General features: G+C 37.2%; 1 protein-coding gene across 1 annotated transcript in view; it reads right to left on the bottom strand.

Moving 5' to 3' along the window:
- Positions 1 to 12,772: 12,772 nt before the first annotated feature.
- Positions 12,773 to 17,007, bottom strand: part of NXPH1 (neurexophilin 1) — a 291,199-nt gene continuing 286,964 nt past the window's right edge. The window contains exon 3 of the mRNA XM_082662189.1: positions 12,773 to 13,803. Within this exon, the coding sequence (XP_082518315.1) occupies positions 13,042 to 13,803 (762 nt within the window). The 3' untranslated portion in view covers positions 12,773 to 13,041. The remainder of the gene's footprint in view (positions 13,804 to 17,007) is intronic.

Below are 17,007 nucleotides of genomic sequence, written 5' to 3'. Positions count from 1 at the left end.
GGAGATGTTCTGTATCTTGATTGTGATGGTGGCAGTTACAGTTGTACACAAACTTACTGAACTATACACCTAAAATGATTGCACTTTATACCTCAATTAACGTGATTTAAAGTCTATATTCATAAAAAGATATTACATTTATGACCAAAAGCAAATATCACAATAGAATACAAGTTGTGAAATCTACTTTTTTCTTAATGTGGATTCCCACAAACATTTCCTGAGACAAAGGTTTGAATGAAAGTAGTTTATACTGGAGATGATTATAGAAGGCATCAGTAATGGAGTGAAAAAGTGAGACAGATAAGGGAATTCAATAAGGTGTGCTCCACGAAGTAAGTTACTACTGTGGGATTTGGTGAACCAGTGTACAGCGCACACATAAAAAAAATTATCCCACCTGAGGATCACTGGTTGAGGGCTGTTCCAGTCATCTTTGGAAGCCTGTCCCTGTGCTCCTGCAGAGTGTTAGTTCCTGGGCACATCTGACCTGCTGCACAAGCAGCAAAGCAGGCTCCAGTAGACAGAGAAAGCCTTTGGGGGAAAAAAAAATGCAGGTACTGACGGTTGGAAGTTGAGCTAATATGGACTGAAGTGGTAGGGGAGCATGGACTTGGGCAGGACACCGTCAGTGCCTGCTACAATATTACCAGAAAAGAACACTCAACAATTCAAAATACATTGGTGATTCAGAAATTTTAGGCATACAGGTATTAGAGTTAAGGACAACTTCGGATCCTTTATACTTTTATTTCCACTTTGTTTTCAAGACTAACACATTTTTTTTTTACAAATATAGAGATGTAAGCCACAGGAACTGACCACAAAGTCAGATATATGCTATTCGAATATGCTGGAAAATGCAAAATTCATTGTATTTAGCCATCAAATTAAATACACATCATTGTGAAGAAAATATACTAATTCTTTTTCCCCACAATAGTCTTATTTGGCATAGACCTACATCCTCCCCAGGATCAATCATTCACAGCAATATATTTAGAAATATAGTATTTAAGACACTTCACTGTTATAGCTAACAATTATTCTATAACAAGAGAGCACTACATGTTATCCCAGAGGCTTAAGAGAATAAAAATTCCCACATTTGAAGTGAAACAATTAGATTTTTTATTATTGTTTTGTTTTTTTAATGACATAAGAGTCAGCATCAACCAATGGCTATAACTGGCTATTCAACTACCACATATATTTAAATTTCTAAATGAATATAAATTCTACATATTCAATCTCCAGGCACAATACTTTTGAATCAATTGTCTGATAGTACATCTATATGGATTAAATGCACTAGCCAGGACATAATTACATGAGCATTACACAGTCCATTTTTTCTAGACATATGAATTACTATAGCCTTTCCATTTCGTGATTAGTAGACTCTCAGTTTTCAGAGTTTTGATTGAACATTTCTGGAAAAAACTGAGTTCAGGTCTAATGTTAGTACTCACAGATTTTGAAAAGGCTTGTAGATTAACATAATTCTGGTGCCAACACCTGATTTTAAAGTATGCCTCAAATATGCTTCCAGACATTTTAGGATGAGGTAATATTTTAAAAGTTTAAATTAGTTTTTCAATTTTTATTCAGAGGTTAAATATTAAAATGAAAACCTTTTCTAGCTATATCAAAAGTATTTTTAAAATTGCAAGTGGTTAAGTATAAAATAGATTCACTTTTAAGTAATGCTCCATAACATCTTTCAAAATTTCCTTTTGTTGCTAACATAGGTTCGGCCTATCAGTTCATAATATCTTATTACCCAATTTTGCTGTTCTTGACCTTCTTTACTTTTAAAAACTTTTGTAAATATGATGGAAATTTGGATCTTTCTTCCAATAAAAAAGGAATATATATACAATTGGCAGAATTTCTTGGCCTCCATAGAAGTCAGCTCTGGAACCCATACACTACTTGCAGATTATATGCAGGTCTGCATAGACATTAACTGAGCTTAAAAGTGAACATGAAGAATTTACAGGTACATTTTCCTATTTACTTGTTCCCTCCAATTTACATCAAAGCATATTTCCCTCAGATTTTCACAATGGATCAGTACAAGTCATACTATATGAAAGAGCTCTTCATGTATTTTTAAAATGCAACATCTAAAGACAGAAACATCAAACCTCACAATGCTTTTAAGAGCAATAAAGTGACTGTCAGAATGCACAAAGTATACGGACTTTTCAAAAAATAAAATGAATTCCTTTCCCTTCCACAGTTCCAAAGAGATAGAACAAACTTATTAGTTAATCAAGATCAGAAGGGGCATGCTTATTTGTAACTTCCAGCTAATTCCAAAGCAGGTGTTAAAATGATTGTTTCTACAAAGCATCTATCTTTATATGTAACCTGAAGATAAAAAATAAAAAAGGCATCACTGATTTCTCTCACACATCAGAACCAGTCCATCAGTCAATCCTAGGTTCTATATCCAGGATGTGGTGATTTCTCACTGCCAATATTGCTACCCCTATGTCCTAAATTTGAGCCATCATCATCTCCCACCTGCTTTATTACAGTAGCTTCACACCTGGCCTCCATTATATTCCGTTCTCCACATTGCAGTCAGAGTGGTCCTTTTAAAACATAAATCACATCAAGTCACTCATCTGCTCTAAACCCTCCAAAGGTTCCCTCCAGTGCTAACTCCGTTCCAGTGACTCTAACCATTTTGCCTTTCCTTAGAAGCACACCAAGCCAGCCTTTGACTCAGGCATTTGCAACTGCTTTTCCCTGTCCATGGAATGCTCCTGCCCTAGATATCCATATGACCACCTCCATCACTGTCTTCAAATATCACCACAGATGAGCCACTTTTCCAAACCACCAATATTAAAAAAAGAAAGAAAGAAAGAAAGAAAAAACCTAATAAACCTCTACACTCTCTCTGCTTCGTTCGTCTTCATAGTATTAATTCCCACCAGACATACAATATATTCATTTGGTAAATGCTTTCTCCTTCCACTAGATTCTAAGCTGCCTGAGCGCAGCGACCTTGTCTGTATTGTTCACTGATGTATCCTCAGGACCTATACCAATGCATGACACATAGTAGACATTCCATAAATCTGTGTCAAATGAATAAGTGAATACTTGAGTGAAAAGTTAAGCAGATGGCTCAGTACCACCCCCTCCTTGGCCTCCATGTCCCCCTCTAAAGGCTCAGAAGGCACCTCTTTGGAAATTTAGTGATTCTTGGAACACGCTTGTAAACCATGAATCTAGTTCTAGAAACATTTTTTTTTTTAAACAAATATACAAGCAGGAGCTCCTAAGAAGAGTGGGCAAAGTATAATTACAGTGTAATGGTGTGTTAGACTTGAAGTGTTAGAGTGTGAGACTTGAAGCCTGAGTTAGGTTGAGCTCTATTCTCACTACCAGGCATTTCCCTTGACAGGGCCCTGTAAAATATCCTCAACATTCTATTCCTTTCAGTGTGCCAGTGCTTGGAAATAAGCTCTATATTTATTCATAACCTGTAAAAACATGACTGAGAAAGGGAGGATAAAAAGAATGATTAAAGGTGTGAGTTGAAAATATTTACCTTTTCACCATCTCCTTCATATCTCTATAATTATCCCTTTCATCCAAAACCATTATTTATAAAGGTTATTTAAGCCAATATAAAATTAAAGATTTATATTGGGGCTTCCCTGGTGGTGCAGTGGTTGAGAATCTGCCTGCCAATGCAGGGGACACAGGTTCGAGCCCTGGTCTGGGAAGGTCCCACATGCCGTGGAGTAACTGGTTCCGTGAGCCACAACTACTGAGCCTGCGCGTGTGGAGCCCGTGCTCCACAACAAGAGAGGCCGCGATAGTGAGAGGCCCGCGCACCGCTTTGAAGAGTGGCCCCCATTCGCTGCAACTAGAGAAAGCCCTCGCACAGAAATGAACACCCAACACAGACAATAATAAAATTAATTAATTAATTAAAAAAAGAAGACTAAGTAGTCATGGCTATAAAAAAAAAATTATATTGGATGGAAATCATCATATAGGTCACAAAATCCTCCTGCATTTTAATAAATTACTTTGTCCTTCAGTATAGGTATCTCTAGATTAAAACATGTCTGTTTCAGAATCAGTGTGCTAGGGCTGCACCTTCCACAAAACAGATATCAACACCTTCTATCAAATGAATGAAAATATCTAGCAGATGTTAATTTCAAGTCACATTATCAATTGTGGAATAGATGTAATTTTTACCTTTCTACAACTTAATTTTTATCTTAAGCCCAAACTCTACCATACGGAGAACACTAAAATCTCAGCCAACTGAAGCCAATTTAAGCCTATCTAGGGGCTCTCCAACCTATTCCCAAAATTACAAAAAACTTTCACATGGTGTTGGCAAGAGATGACACCTGATCCTCATTCCTCATCAGCCCACACAGGCCTCCCAGAGACACACATCCATCTGGGCTCCAGTAGTCAGGTCTGGTAGACTGCTCCTGCCAATCCTGTCCCAAACTCAAGGCCTTGTGGGTATACTGGGCTCTCTCAAGTTTACACCACTCTAAGATAACAAAAGAAAACTTCGTTGTTTTCATGACACTTTTTATATCCCATTTCCAATGGCCTAGATACTCCGCACAGCGATCTCAACTCTGCTGCAAGACTTCCAGCTTCCCTAGATTCCATCCCAAAATATTTCTATTCTCAGAACAAAGCCCGAGAGCACGAGGCTCTTTCCCAGAATCATACTGGTATTTATAATCTTGCCTTCCACGAGTAAATTCCTTTTCTTCACCCTGTAAACAAGGAGCACCTATTCTGAGTGTGAGAAATGAGTATGGAGGAACTGGCTCTGTATAATCTTAACTTTTTCTATTACATATAAAGTAGAATTTGTGCTCTAATGCTCCAAGGTCTCCCTTTTTATATACTTCACCCAAGCTAAAAGAAGAGAAAGCAACAAACACTTTTTTTGGTCAAACCCAATAACTCTGCTAAATTTTGGAAAAAAAAAAAACTCACAGAAGCAGCGAGTTGGAAAGCTGTAGTTGCCTATGTCAAGGAAAGCCCACGTGGTCCAAAGAAGTAAATGCATGTATGGAGGGGTTGGGAGCATTACTTCAAAAGGCCCTGCATGAAAAATAGCTGGCAAATACCAAGGAAGGAAGGAAGGAGGAAGGGAGAAAGGGAGGGAAGGAAAAACCTGTGAACTCAAGAAAATGAAGAACTATATTTGTAAACTCAACTCATCCCTTAGTTTTCATAACTTACGTACAGTAAAATATTATAAACATTACAGATTGAAACACAAGTGTTATTTTAATGATATATTTGATTTTTCCCTAAAATCTGTGGAAAAATGAAAAGGTGGAGCTCAAGCTCAGTTAACAATGAAGAGAGGGCTCATAAATTATTTACGACATGATAGAATTTCAGGACAGTTAAACCAATGGAGTATAACTTGCCTTCACACTTAGGGGTTCTCTCAAAGTGTGCTAATTTTGAACATGAGCAAAACATGAGTAAGAGAAAAAAGAGGAACACATATCACTGTTACAGGCAGAGGGCCAGGGTATTAAGAGTATTCTAAATCCCTGTTTTTGTGTTTAGAGCTAGATCTTTAAAAGACTTGAGGAATTAAAGCAAGAAAATTGTTACAATTTTTTCGGTGTGTTTGTTTCAAGAATAAGACGCAGCAGAAGAAAAACTAAGTATGTCAGAAAAGAAGATTGAGCAAATCCTTCCGAATCTCCCCATCCACTAAGCTTTACATAGAAAATAAAATGTGGTTTTGTTTTCCCTCTGTGAGAAAAAGACTTTAAAGCTTAGAGCAGAAGGGCAAAAAGACACATTTTGAAATGATACAAAAAGCTGACTGAAAACCATATTAAAATTACTTGACTCATTTTTGAGGAAAAATGGAAACCATGGTCTGAAATTTCCTAAACATACAGGAAGATTTCCCTGAAAGGAGATTCTGACGCAGGGACTGGGTGACGGTGACACTGACACACGCGCGCGCGCGCACACACACACACACACACACACACACACAGGTTTGGGGGGCCACAACGGGTTGGCTGGCCTGGGCTGCCCAGCCACCGCAGAGGCAACTAACCGGGCCACACGGGACTCTGAGGGGCCTGGACAAGAGAAACAGCAAGCCGCTGAAGAAAAACAAATGGATTCAAGGAATTTTTCATCTCTTCTTTATATAATTATACTATATGTTCATACTAGATGTGCTAATTTTGCATATACGTTTTTTCACAGAGTAACAGAGAGAAGTAGCAGCTTCAAAGTCAGACTCTGGGGTCCTGAAGATGGGATTTGACTCCTGGATGTATCACGAGTTGTACTGCTTTGGGCGAAGTCACTCCATGTCTCCAAGCATCAAACTTTTCACGGCAAGGGGGGCCTCGGAAGAGTCTCTATAACCTCGGCTTAAGTGAGGGGACACACGGAAATGGCCGGGCACAGTCAAGGGCTCATCCTTACGTGTTCAACAACTATTAGCCATTATGAGAAACTTGCACTCCTTCCTCTTTTGGGTGAAGAAAGTAAGAGAGAATAATAACTGCTTACCTCACGTAACAGGTTTATGAGGCACTGCGGCTCAGACGGCAACACAGATACTGAACTCGGCTCCTCCCACGGACAAACTGAGTCGACAGCTACATAGGGAACGATTTTCTCTGAGAAAAACCCCCAAAACTCGTGGAGCCGCTGCTGCACGGCGGGCAAGCAGACAGACGGAAACCGCATCAACGCAGGTAGAAGGCTGAGACACAGTCTTTCCACGGTGACCCACAATCTGAGCGAGCTCAGAACCTGAAGCTTCTCCCTGAGGACCGAAGGAGTCCTACTCCACGGCGGGTACGCCAACTATTAAGACCTGCACCTGAGAGGCAAGCCCTTAAAAGGCCTCGCTTGGAAAAATCTCGAGAGAGCTCATGCCCATGAGCTCGCGAGAACCACGGGCTGCGGCCACGGAAGGACGGCTCTTAAAGGGTCCGCACACAGACTCACCTGCCACAGTGCCCAGCACAGAAGCAGCCCTTTGAAAAGTGCCATAGTTTGTGTGAAAGAAGCTTATTTGCTAATTTTAAAGCAGGTCGACTGAGGGGCAGGGGCTTGCTGGGATCCCCTCTGGCAATGGAGGCTGGTGGGCACCATCTTCACTAAAGCAGGCAGGAGCCATTTTTTTTTTTCTTGTTAAAATCAAACCCAAATGGAGAACAGGCTTGAAAATTCCCTGAGCAGGCAAAACCACTTAAGTAATACAAACCTTAATTTAGCTTATTTTGCAACACTAACTTGACCTGAGTCATTTCATGCTTATGGCTCTGGAAATCATAGGCAAAACTTAAACCGTTTCCCAAAATTGATATGAGGTAACCGCTAACCAATGCCCTATCAGTGAAGAGAATTCAAATATAACCAGTCACTGTGAAGAATAAACAGTCACTGCCTTCTCACTACATAAGCTGCTTTATAACAATGTACTCCTGATCCTCATTCCACGTTCTGGTTTGAGTGCTGCCAGTTTGCAAACTGCCCTTTTGGTGTGTGCACAATAAACTTTTATTAATTACTACTTCAGGGATTTATTGGTCTTACTTCTGTTATTTCTGAACATTTACCAGTTCATAGCATTAAGAGTGGGATCCAAAGAAGACCCCGTATGACCCTGAGGCTAGTGAGCAAACTCATGCTGGTACCTACAGAGTCCACTGAGTTCAGTGCTTTCTTGTCAACCCTGGAATTTGAGGGTAATTCTCTTTTGGGCCCAGGCTCTGCTGCCTTTGCATTTTGAGCTGTCCCACTTTATTGTGCATACCTCTATTTTGTTTGTTAAAGCTTCTTGGTAAGTCACCCCATTCTGTTCAAAAGTGAGGAAAACGTGAGTCCCGGTGTTTTGGAACAGCTGTTAAGAAACTCCCCTTGCAGTTATGAACTCTCAGGGAATCTAAATGCAAAGATGGTTTCCACCTGGTCTAAAACTTTTTCTCCATCTCGCTCAGAAAACTCCTGCTTTCTATATGTATACCCCCTATGGATCAGAATCTTGTGCCTTTTTGGAAAATGGGTGAACTTTTGGATAATTTGGAATTGTGGTGGCCACTTGGAACTTTAATTTGGATAAGTCTACCTTGAGGCACATTCTTGGCAAGAGAGAATCTCAGACCTCCCAGAGACAATGGAATGCAGTCTTTGATCATACAGAGAAGCTTCTAAAAGACAAAATGACTCCAAAAATAGCTCTAAAACCATACAAATAAAAACTCTTTAGGAAAAAACTTCAATAAATAGTGTTGGGAAAACTGGACATCATATGTAAAAGAATAAAAACCGGACTACTATCTTACACTGTACACAATTTCTTTTTTGCCTTCTACCGCAAACTTTTATAAAGTGCATAAAAGAAATTAATTGTAATAATAAAACTGAATTTCAGAAAATTGGCAAAGTGAATCTTGGCAGTAACAGAAACAATGGTAGATATATATGTATATTACATATACATACATACATATTTAAAACTTATTTGAGAATAGAGGCTCTCTAACAACTTTCTGGCATTATTTCTTGAAATAGTCACTCTCTCAATGGCCAAATTTACTCATGTGTTTGGGTCAAGGAATTTGAGTATCAAAAATCAGTAATTCCAGTTGTCTATTGAGGCGCCTTACACAGAATTAGGAATTAGAAATCCAGCAACTGTCAGGTGAGGTTGATGTGAACAGAGCTTTGGCTGTATGTCTAATTTTGGGAGAATGTACACTTGGCACCTCCAACCATGACAGCCACTACAGCCAATGAAAGGAAGTCTCTGTATCCTTTGCCTTTAGGGCCTTTACAGTCATCCTGCAATCCAGCAGTAATAAAGGGCATAATCCTCTAAATGCAGAATTATAAATATTAAACTGCTTTCCATCAAACTTGGCCAGTTACTTGGCACAAGTACTCTCCTAATTTTAGGTGATTTCTTTAGACTTTGTTCACACAAACACATTGAAACTAAAACTCTCATGGGATTTCTGTTCTTTGCCATCCTAGTAAAAATAAAAGTAACTGTAAATTTGTTACTTAAAAGTATTTCTGATAGTACTGGATATAAAAAGCAATGATACACCACAATTTTAAATTGAGAAGGACTGTTTTCCTTATGCTCCCAAGCCCTGAAATCATTCTTTGATATGCATGTGACTCCTGAGAAAAGCTGACCTAGCAATCAGTTTTTCAGGATTCAGTTCTGTTAAGGTCCTCAATTTTTGTCACCTACAAACTAGGTAAATAGTAATATTTTTTATGCAAATTAATGCGTTTAAATGTTTAATTTTTGATCTACTGATTTTCATTTTATTTGAATAAAAATATAAAGATAAAAATAAATATAAAATAGATAAAAAGACTGATAATTGAATAAATATCAATAAATGTCTGAAACTAGTACATTAACCAAGTCTTTCCAAAGTTAATAAACACAGCCATTTGAATTTGCTTCAGGCTAAAACTTGTCATTCAGAGTTGATGGTGGAGATGCAAATTGTTTCTCCAAAGAGCTGTTTATATCGGTTAAGCTGCTGCTTACATGTAAAGCAGTGGGGAAAAGGGAAAAGACAAACACTTTCTCAGGCTTCTCATGATTTTTTTAATCTATCTGTGTAAAAATATGGCTTACAGTTTATTGCTGAAATGTAGGAACCTGAAGACTCCTGTCCACAGTTTTAAATTTAACAACTATTTCAATTACTTCCAGAATAATCACTTCCAGAACTTTAGTACTGTACTATTAATAGTTATGCCCCTTCTACTCATGCAGAGAAATTCTCACAGGAGTCATGGACCCCAAAATGCCCAACTGAAACCATACCATGACAATTCATTGCTTTTTATCATAAATAGATAAAGCAGTAACTTGTATCATTTTTCTTCCATGAGGTGAGAAGTTGCAATAATCATTTCTTTATAATAATTTCAATTTTACTAAAATGTTTCTGAAAATAACAATAAATGATGACACACCCATGTTTGCATCAGATGCTATCTATTTCCATCTTGACTTTTTTTCTATATCTTAGCAAAGGTGTGAAAGAATATTTAAGACTCTAGAAAAAGCAATTTCCTTAGGGAAGCTTTAAGTTTATTTTTTCCAAATAACAAATGATTTTCTAGCATAACTAAAACTTAACTAACCAGTTTGTTGAAGCAACAAGTTGGCCTAGTAAATTTTTTAATGCGAACCTTTGAATTTTCTTACTCATCATCTTTCTTCATCCTCTTCCTTGTCTAAAACAGAAGTATATTAGATACAAATAATCTTTTGAATCAAAGTTCTATATCATCACAACTTTTCTATATCACAGATGGAGGTGCTGATGATATAGGAGTTAGGGATATGTGAGTACAGGCCCAGAAAAAGTCTTAAAAGTTTAAATTTTTAAAAATTGGAATCTTCATTAGGGAATTGCTAATTTTCTCCTTTTTCCTTCTAAAGAAAAACTACAGAAAAATAATTCAATGCATTGTTAATTAGCTGCATTCTATATGTTTATAAAAATGTAAAAGCAATATTTCATAAGAACTTTGGAGAGTAGGGCAGATGGGTGAAGACTGAAGCATATATATTTTTTTTTTCTGAAACATATTTTCATCTTATCTTGAATGCTGGATTACAGGACAGATAACACCACATAATGAAAGTCACAGGCCACTAATCAAATGATCCAAAAAAAAAAAAGAAAAGATTTTTGCCTTCTTACTTATCCTCCTTTTTGTTAAGAGAGAACTGACTCTTAAGTGATCACTTTGATAAATAAACCCCAGAATAACAAGGTTTAATCTGTGGAAAATATGTTCTGCAGCTGGGACTCATGAAGCTCTTCCTGCCAATTGTGCCAGAGAAGTCTGTTGTAACATCAGCTTCTAAATTCCACAGCAAATTAATTAATACATTGATATAAATGGTTGTCTAGCTATGTTGGAGGATTTTGAGAGATGGACACTTAACAGAATGATGTGTCTTTAATTGGCAATTAAAGGCTCTCTTCAGTCAAATCAGTCATTGAGTTCTCACTTTAGAACTCTGTGGTATTGGGTTCCCTGTAGAACTTCTATTATTCTCTGTATGAAAACATACTTACCCCTATGCAGCATGAAGGGAAAATGAGAATGGGTGAATGTTCTTAATTTGACCTCTTCGGTTAACCTTTGAGAATTTTCATATCCCAATCCCCAATTTGTGACCTTAAGTATGGGTTATTACTTTACATATTTTTTCTTCTGTTTATTTTGCTGGGATTGTGTATGGTAATTAGTTTTAAAAAGTAAAGCTTAATGCCCCAAAATAATGCTATATAGATAAATCGATCCCTTTTGCTATATGTAAATTGAGCATAGAAGCCCTTCACTGTAATTGTAATTTTCTCAGTTGAGTCAATACAGTAGAATCAGGGAAAGTCAGCCACAATCTTCAGACATCTTGGCTTTCTTTTAAGGAAAAAAAAAAATTACCTTCTCAATATTCTGCTAAATAAAGACGCTGTACAAGAAAACAACAACAACAACAACTAGCTATAATTAATTTAGGAGACCTCAACCATCTCCTTATGTTCATTGATTTTTGGTATTCTTGGACAACTAGCATGACAGCAAACCAAAAATGTATGTAATACTGAATGCCACAACTGTTTCCCAGTTTTGAGACTTAAACTCCTAAGTTGTTTTGACTGGGCAACTAATAGCAATTTAGATAGTTCTGTACAAATTTAGAGACATGAGATGCAAAACCATGACTGTATTCCAACACATTTTTCTTGTCAGAACCATTTAAATCACCATCTTACACAAGTACATATTGAAACTCAAATTTAAGCATTTTATTTTTATGTACATTTCATTTGTCCAGAAATAAAATATCTAAATACAGACAGACTGTAATGTTGTATATGTATAGCTGTCAACAATACTTGAGCTGAATAAATGCTTTGTACATTAAGTTTGTCTTTTTAATGGGGTTCACAGCTACATTGATAGAATGGATTCCTCATATCCTTTTTTTTTCTTTTTTAACCAATAACAAGCAGAGAGACAAGTACATAGTTAATATTAATAAGCAGCTCAAATAACACTTGGTTAAACTATGTACAATACAAACCATTCATACAAATGAAGACTAGGATATTGACTTTGTTACAATATGTGTAGTAAAGATAAGACAGACACATAACTTACATGGTGTCTGTCAGGCATTTCCCTTCTTATATAATGATCAGAACTTATTTTAAGCAACCTTAGCTGGTCTCAACTTTGCAAAAGTCCAATGATTGGTGATGAAAGCTGTAATCCAGTGTCTGCCCACGTGTAAATTCCAAATGTTTGCTCATCTTTACTGAGAACAGGCTCCCTCCATAGAAAAAAGAGCCATCTTGTATCACCTTGAATGTGCCTACTGAATGCTGGAAAAAGTTACTACACTTGTTGTGTTCATAAAATAAAGAATACTGAGCTCTAAAGACACATTTTTTTTTTCCAATTTTAACAAGCATATACTCCTACAGTAGTATTTACCAGTACAGCTACTCCAAGCAGTAGAAATGCATGAGTGGGGATTATTGATTAGCATGTACTCAAGACTTTAAAGGAGATTTCCATAACAGCAAGTGCTAAAAACCATTCACTGTCTAGTTAATCCTTTTGCTTGATGATCGTTTATCCTGAACCATTATGAGTCAGACAACGAAAGCCCTCTTGACAAGAATCATGACGGATGCCAGCTGAAATGTATATGAGAGTGTGTCTGTGTACATCTATGTGTGAGAGCATGTCTTCAAGTGTGGCTTTAGAATCTGTGGTGATTTACAACTATACTGAGAGATGAAGCTGACTGGGCAGAAATTACATCAGATTGTTTTCCACGAGCGTATTTGCAGCCAGTTGACGAGAGCAGCAGTGTAGACACATTCCAGGCAACAGATGGGACCTTCCTCTTGAGGTAACAGCCCTGTCATGTGACCTTGAATTCCTCAGGCTTCAGTCTCACCCCTACATTCATCCTCATCCAGAGGGGAAGTAAGGTGTGTCGCTGTGGTAGTTGTAGTCGGGGCACACTTTCTGTACGAGTTTATAATCTGTACTATAAAAGGAAATGTAAATACAGATCACCTTAAAGGGCTTGGAGCAGAGCCAGGACACATGACTTTGGGTCTGCTCCTGGTAACAGGTTTTTGAAGGGTCATAGTTGCAGAGTGTGTTCTTGGTAGCCTTGTCAACCTTTTCATATTCAATGCGACAATTAAAGGACTTGGAATCTTTGGCATCAATCACGGTTTGCTGTGCCAAGTCGAATTCCACTATTTTCGTAGGGGGCACCAAGCTGACAGATACGTTCCCTTGACCAGTGGAATTATGCCTGAAATAAACACTAAATGTCCCATTGCCATGATCTACAATTTTCCCAGTTATCAATAGGTTTAGCTTCACTGTTTTGATGTTGGAATGAAAATCACCCCATCCAAACATTTTCTTAAACTTGCCCGTCTTAACAATGGGCCTTCGCTTGGCCCTGGGCCGAGGCTCTTGAAGGTCTGTGGAGTTCCTCAGCCAGTCCCAGAGGTCTTGCTCAGAATAAGGTTCTGGGGTGTCATATCGCAGGTCTAAATCTGTATCATTTTCTTTGCCACGAAAAGTCTGTGACAGGAGTCGGCTGATAGACAAGTCTTTGCTGCTTTCTGTCCATATATGCTTTAGTGTGGATTTGCTGCTTCCTGATTTTAGAAGTTCTGACTTTCCACCGTTTGTTAAATTGGCACATGTGACCTGCAAATGGAACAGAAAAATGGCGTTTACATCTCTGTATCTGAGAACACCCAACACAAAGATCCAAGCCCTTTCTCAGAGGCTGGGAATTAAAGTACCTTCAGCACCTAGCCAATATTTATTAGGCCATGATAAAGTACCACTTCTATTTCATACAATGATGGGAGAGAGGGGGTGTAGGTGGATAAAAGCCACTAAACATGACAGAAAGACTATATAAAAACATTTGACGAGAAAAAGGCCACCTAACATGAATAAAGCAAATTAAATTCAAACATAAATCACACTAAAGTAATTACTTCTCAGCACCAAAATCCAAACACTCTTAAAATAAAATTTTACAAACGATTATGTTACTTTTTTACTTCAAGATCACCATAAGCTTTATAATAGTATGATTCTCAGAAATACGTCGACTGACGTACTATAGGCTTTTGGTAGTCCACAGCCACAGTCACATAAGGAAAGTTAGTTTGGCAAGGAGGCTGTAGTATATTTTATCTGGTCAAAACAAAATAACATGTTTATGATCACCCATTATTAGCAAGAAACATACTGTATAAGACAATTGTTTCCATTAAGGAATTTAAAATGCGATCTAGGAAGACAAACATTAACTGATAAGAGTAGTGCAGATCTTTTGATTTTAGAGTTTATTTTTGTCTTTGTTTGTTTTGTTTCAATGAAATTTAATCAATTGGTCAAACATCCAAATCTGTACTTGCCTAATTCTATAGGCATTGTTCTTATTGCAGCCTCTATATTTATCTTTAGTATAAAAGAAATGAATACATATCCTAATCTCTAGAATTACATAGATAGTTTCCCATTCTTCAGGTGGCAAAAAGAATAAATACAAGCATGCATTTGGTAATGGCTTGGTACTTGTGTCTCATCATCAACACAGTTGATCAAGGAGAGGGGCTGTAATGAGATGCATCATGGTGCGCTGGCTCATGAAGCAGTAATGAAATTGTCCCAAAGAAGAAGTGAAAAGGGATTTAGAGTTCATTTACCAGCAGCATATAGGGAGTAAAAAAAAAAGGGAAGTGTCAGATTTCAAGGAGAAAGAACCAACCTATTGAAGAGGATGCTAAGATTCTGATAGCAGAACAACCTCTGATTTTCAGGTAGAATAGAAATTTACTTCTAAATTATACTCTCCACAGCTATAGTGATTATGACTCTGGAGTCTGACACCCGGGAATTCCAATCCAGGCTGTGATCCTTCACAGCTGTATAGTGTGGGCAAGTTGCTTAACTTGTTTATACTTCTGTTTTTCTCTTCTACAGAGTAGGAGAATGATGCCGCTTTCCCTCACATGGCTGTTTTGAGAATTAAATAGGACACTCCATTTAAAGCACTAATGGACAGTCACCTGGACACGATGAGTGTTCAACATTAGTATTCTAACTATTATCATCCTCAAACATTTTATCTCTGAATTCCACTGACTAATATTTTATGTAAATGAATAACTTACAGTAGGATTTGAGAGCAAAGGGTATCTTTATAAGAAAATCTCCCTTTTATATAACCAAAAACCTAAAGCAAACAATTTAAATATATATATACTTTTGAAAGTGCTGCTGTAACAATCTAAAAACATAACAAGTTGAGTAGATAGTAAAACTCAGGTTAATAAGACATGAGCATAAGTTCATCTATTAAACTGTTCAACTATCAAATGCAATGAATGTATTAGCCTTCAATGGTGTGATGTGAACAGCTTCCAGTGGTGCAGACAGTCAAGAAACCTCTCTGGAATATCTCAGTTTGGGTACAGAATCAAAGCAAGTTGTAGTCATCAACACTGCCTTCAATATTCTTATTCTCTCTTCTCTTCCCTTTCAGGGCAATGTCTCAAAGAGAATACCAGTCATGAAAAATCAGGGAGGGTCCTTAGGAAATTCCCCAGATCTGTTCAGTATACAAAACACTGATTCATTTTGTCTTATTAATTCAATAACTATATAGTGAGATTCCGCTAATATTCAGTAAAATAATAGTAATACAAAGGTAAATGAAACATGGTTCTTGCCCTCAAGATGTTCAAAATCTAATAGTGAAATCAGTTAAGCAAATAGCAGTGTGATGTAACCAACACTATGTATGATATTCTTGGAGTCATAGTCAAAGTTAAAAGATAGAGAAGATGTAACAGAGGAGATGATACTCAGATCTGGCAGATAAAAAAGAGGTTCAGAACTTCAACAGATAGTGAATAGGCCAGAGAAGTTCTCCTAAGTATAAGGAACATACCATGTAAAAGTAAAAAGTTGAGAAGGAACATGTCACACGTAAGAATAGAAAATTGTTCCTTACCTCTGAACATTAGGGAGAATTGACTGGGAGGATAAAGAGAAGAAAAGGTTGCAAGAAGTCAGCAGAACCTGAAGAAGGTAGGCTAGGGTCAAATTATGAAGGTTCTAGGGTCAATTTGTGAAGGCATTTAAAATTATTATTATATATGATGGGGAACCCCTAAATTTCGGCATGTTTTGCTTTTAAGTAGGTCATCCTGGCTGTAGAAAAATCACCGATTGGACATTGAAAGGTGGATTGGTAGGGAGAGAACTTGAGGGAATAATTAGTTAAATAACAAATTGCAATACTTCATTCGGGAAAGTAAATGAGCTTGAACCAAGGCAGTGGCAGAGAAAAAGAAAAAGAAAAAATGGATATAAGAGATATTTTAGAGGTAGGATTAACTCAACTTGATGATTTACTGGCTAAGCAGGAGCAGGAAAAAGTTGCAAATTAATGAGTTTGCTCACATCTGTAAGGAATACAAAAGTAACAAGTTAAAAAAAAAGTATAAACACTTGAAAAGAAGCCTCTTGATTTTTGAATTCACTACAAAGGACCTTCTTGGAGCAAGTTTCAGTAGTGGTAAAGAGACAATGTAAGATGACAAAGAACAGCAGCAAGCTTAACACATCTACTCCCAGATGCAATCAGGAATCCTTGGCTTTCTCACTCTATTATATTGCTTACATCTTAAGCATTTTCATTTTTGCAACACATAAATGTACACATAAAATTGAAATCGATTTTGAGCCTTACTGAATAAACAATACCATTTTTTTTAAAAAACCCTTATACTGAGAACACCCTGTACCATTGATTTTACAAACACAATAAAAGAGTTTCTTTTTAAAAGTCACCTAAAGATCCTTCCACGTCAGTATATCAAATGATAA

This window comes from Grampus griseus (assembly GCF_964374135.1).
Source record: "Grampus griseus genome assembly, chromosome: 9".
NCBI lineage: Eukaryota > Metazoa > Chordata > Mammalia > Artiodactyla > Delphinidae > Grampus > Grampus griseus.
The sequence above is the reverse complement of the archived record's forward strand: the minus strand, read 5'-3'. Positions and strand labels throughout refer to the sequence as shown.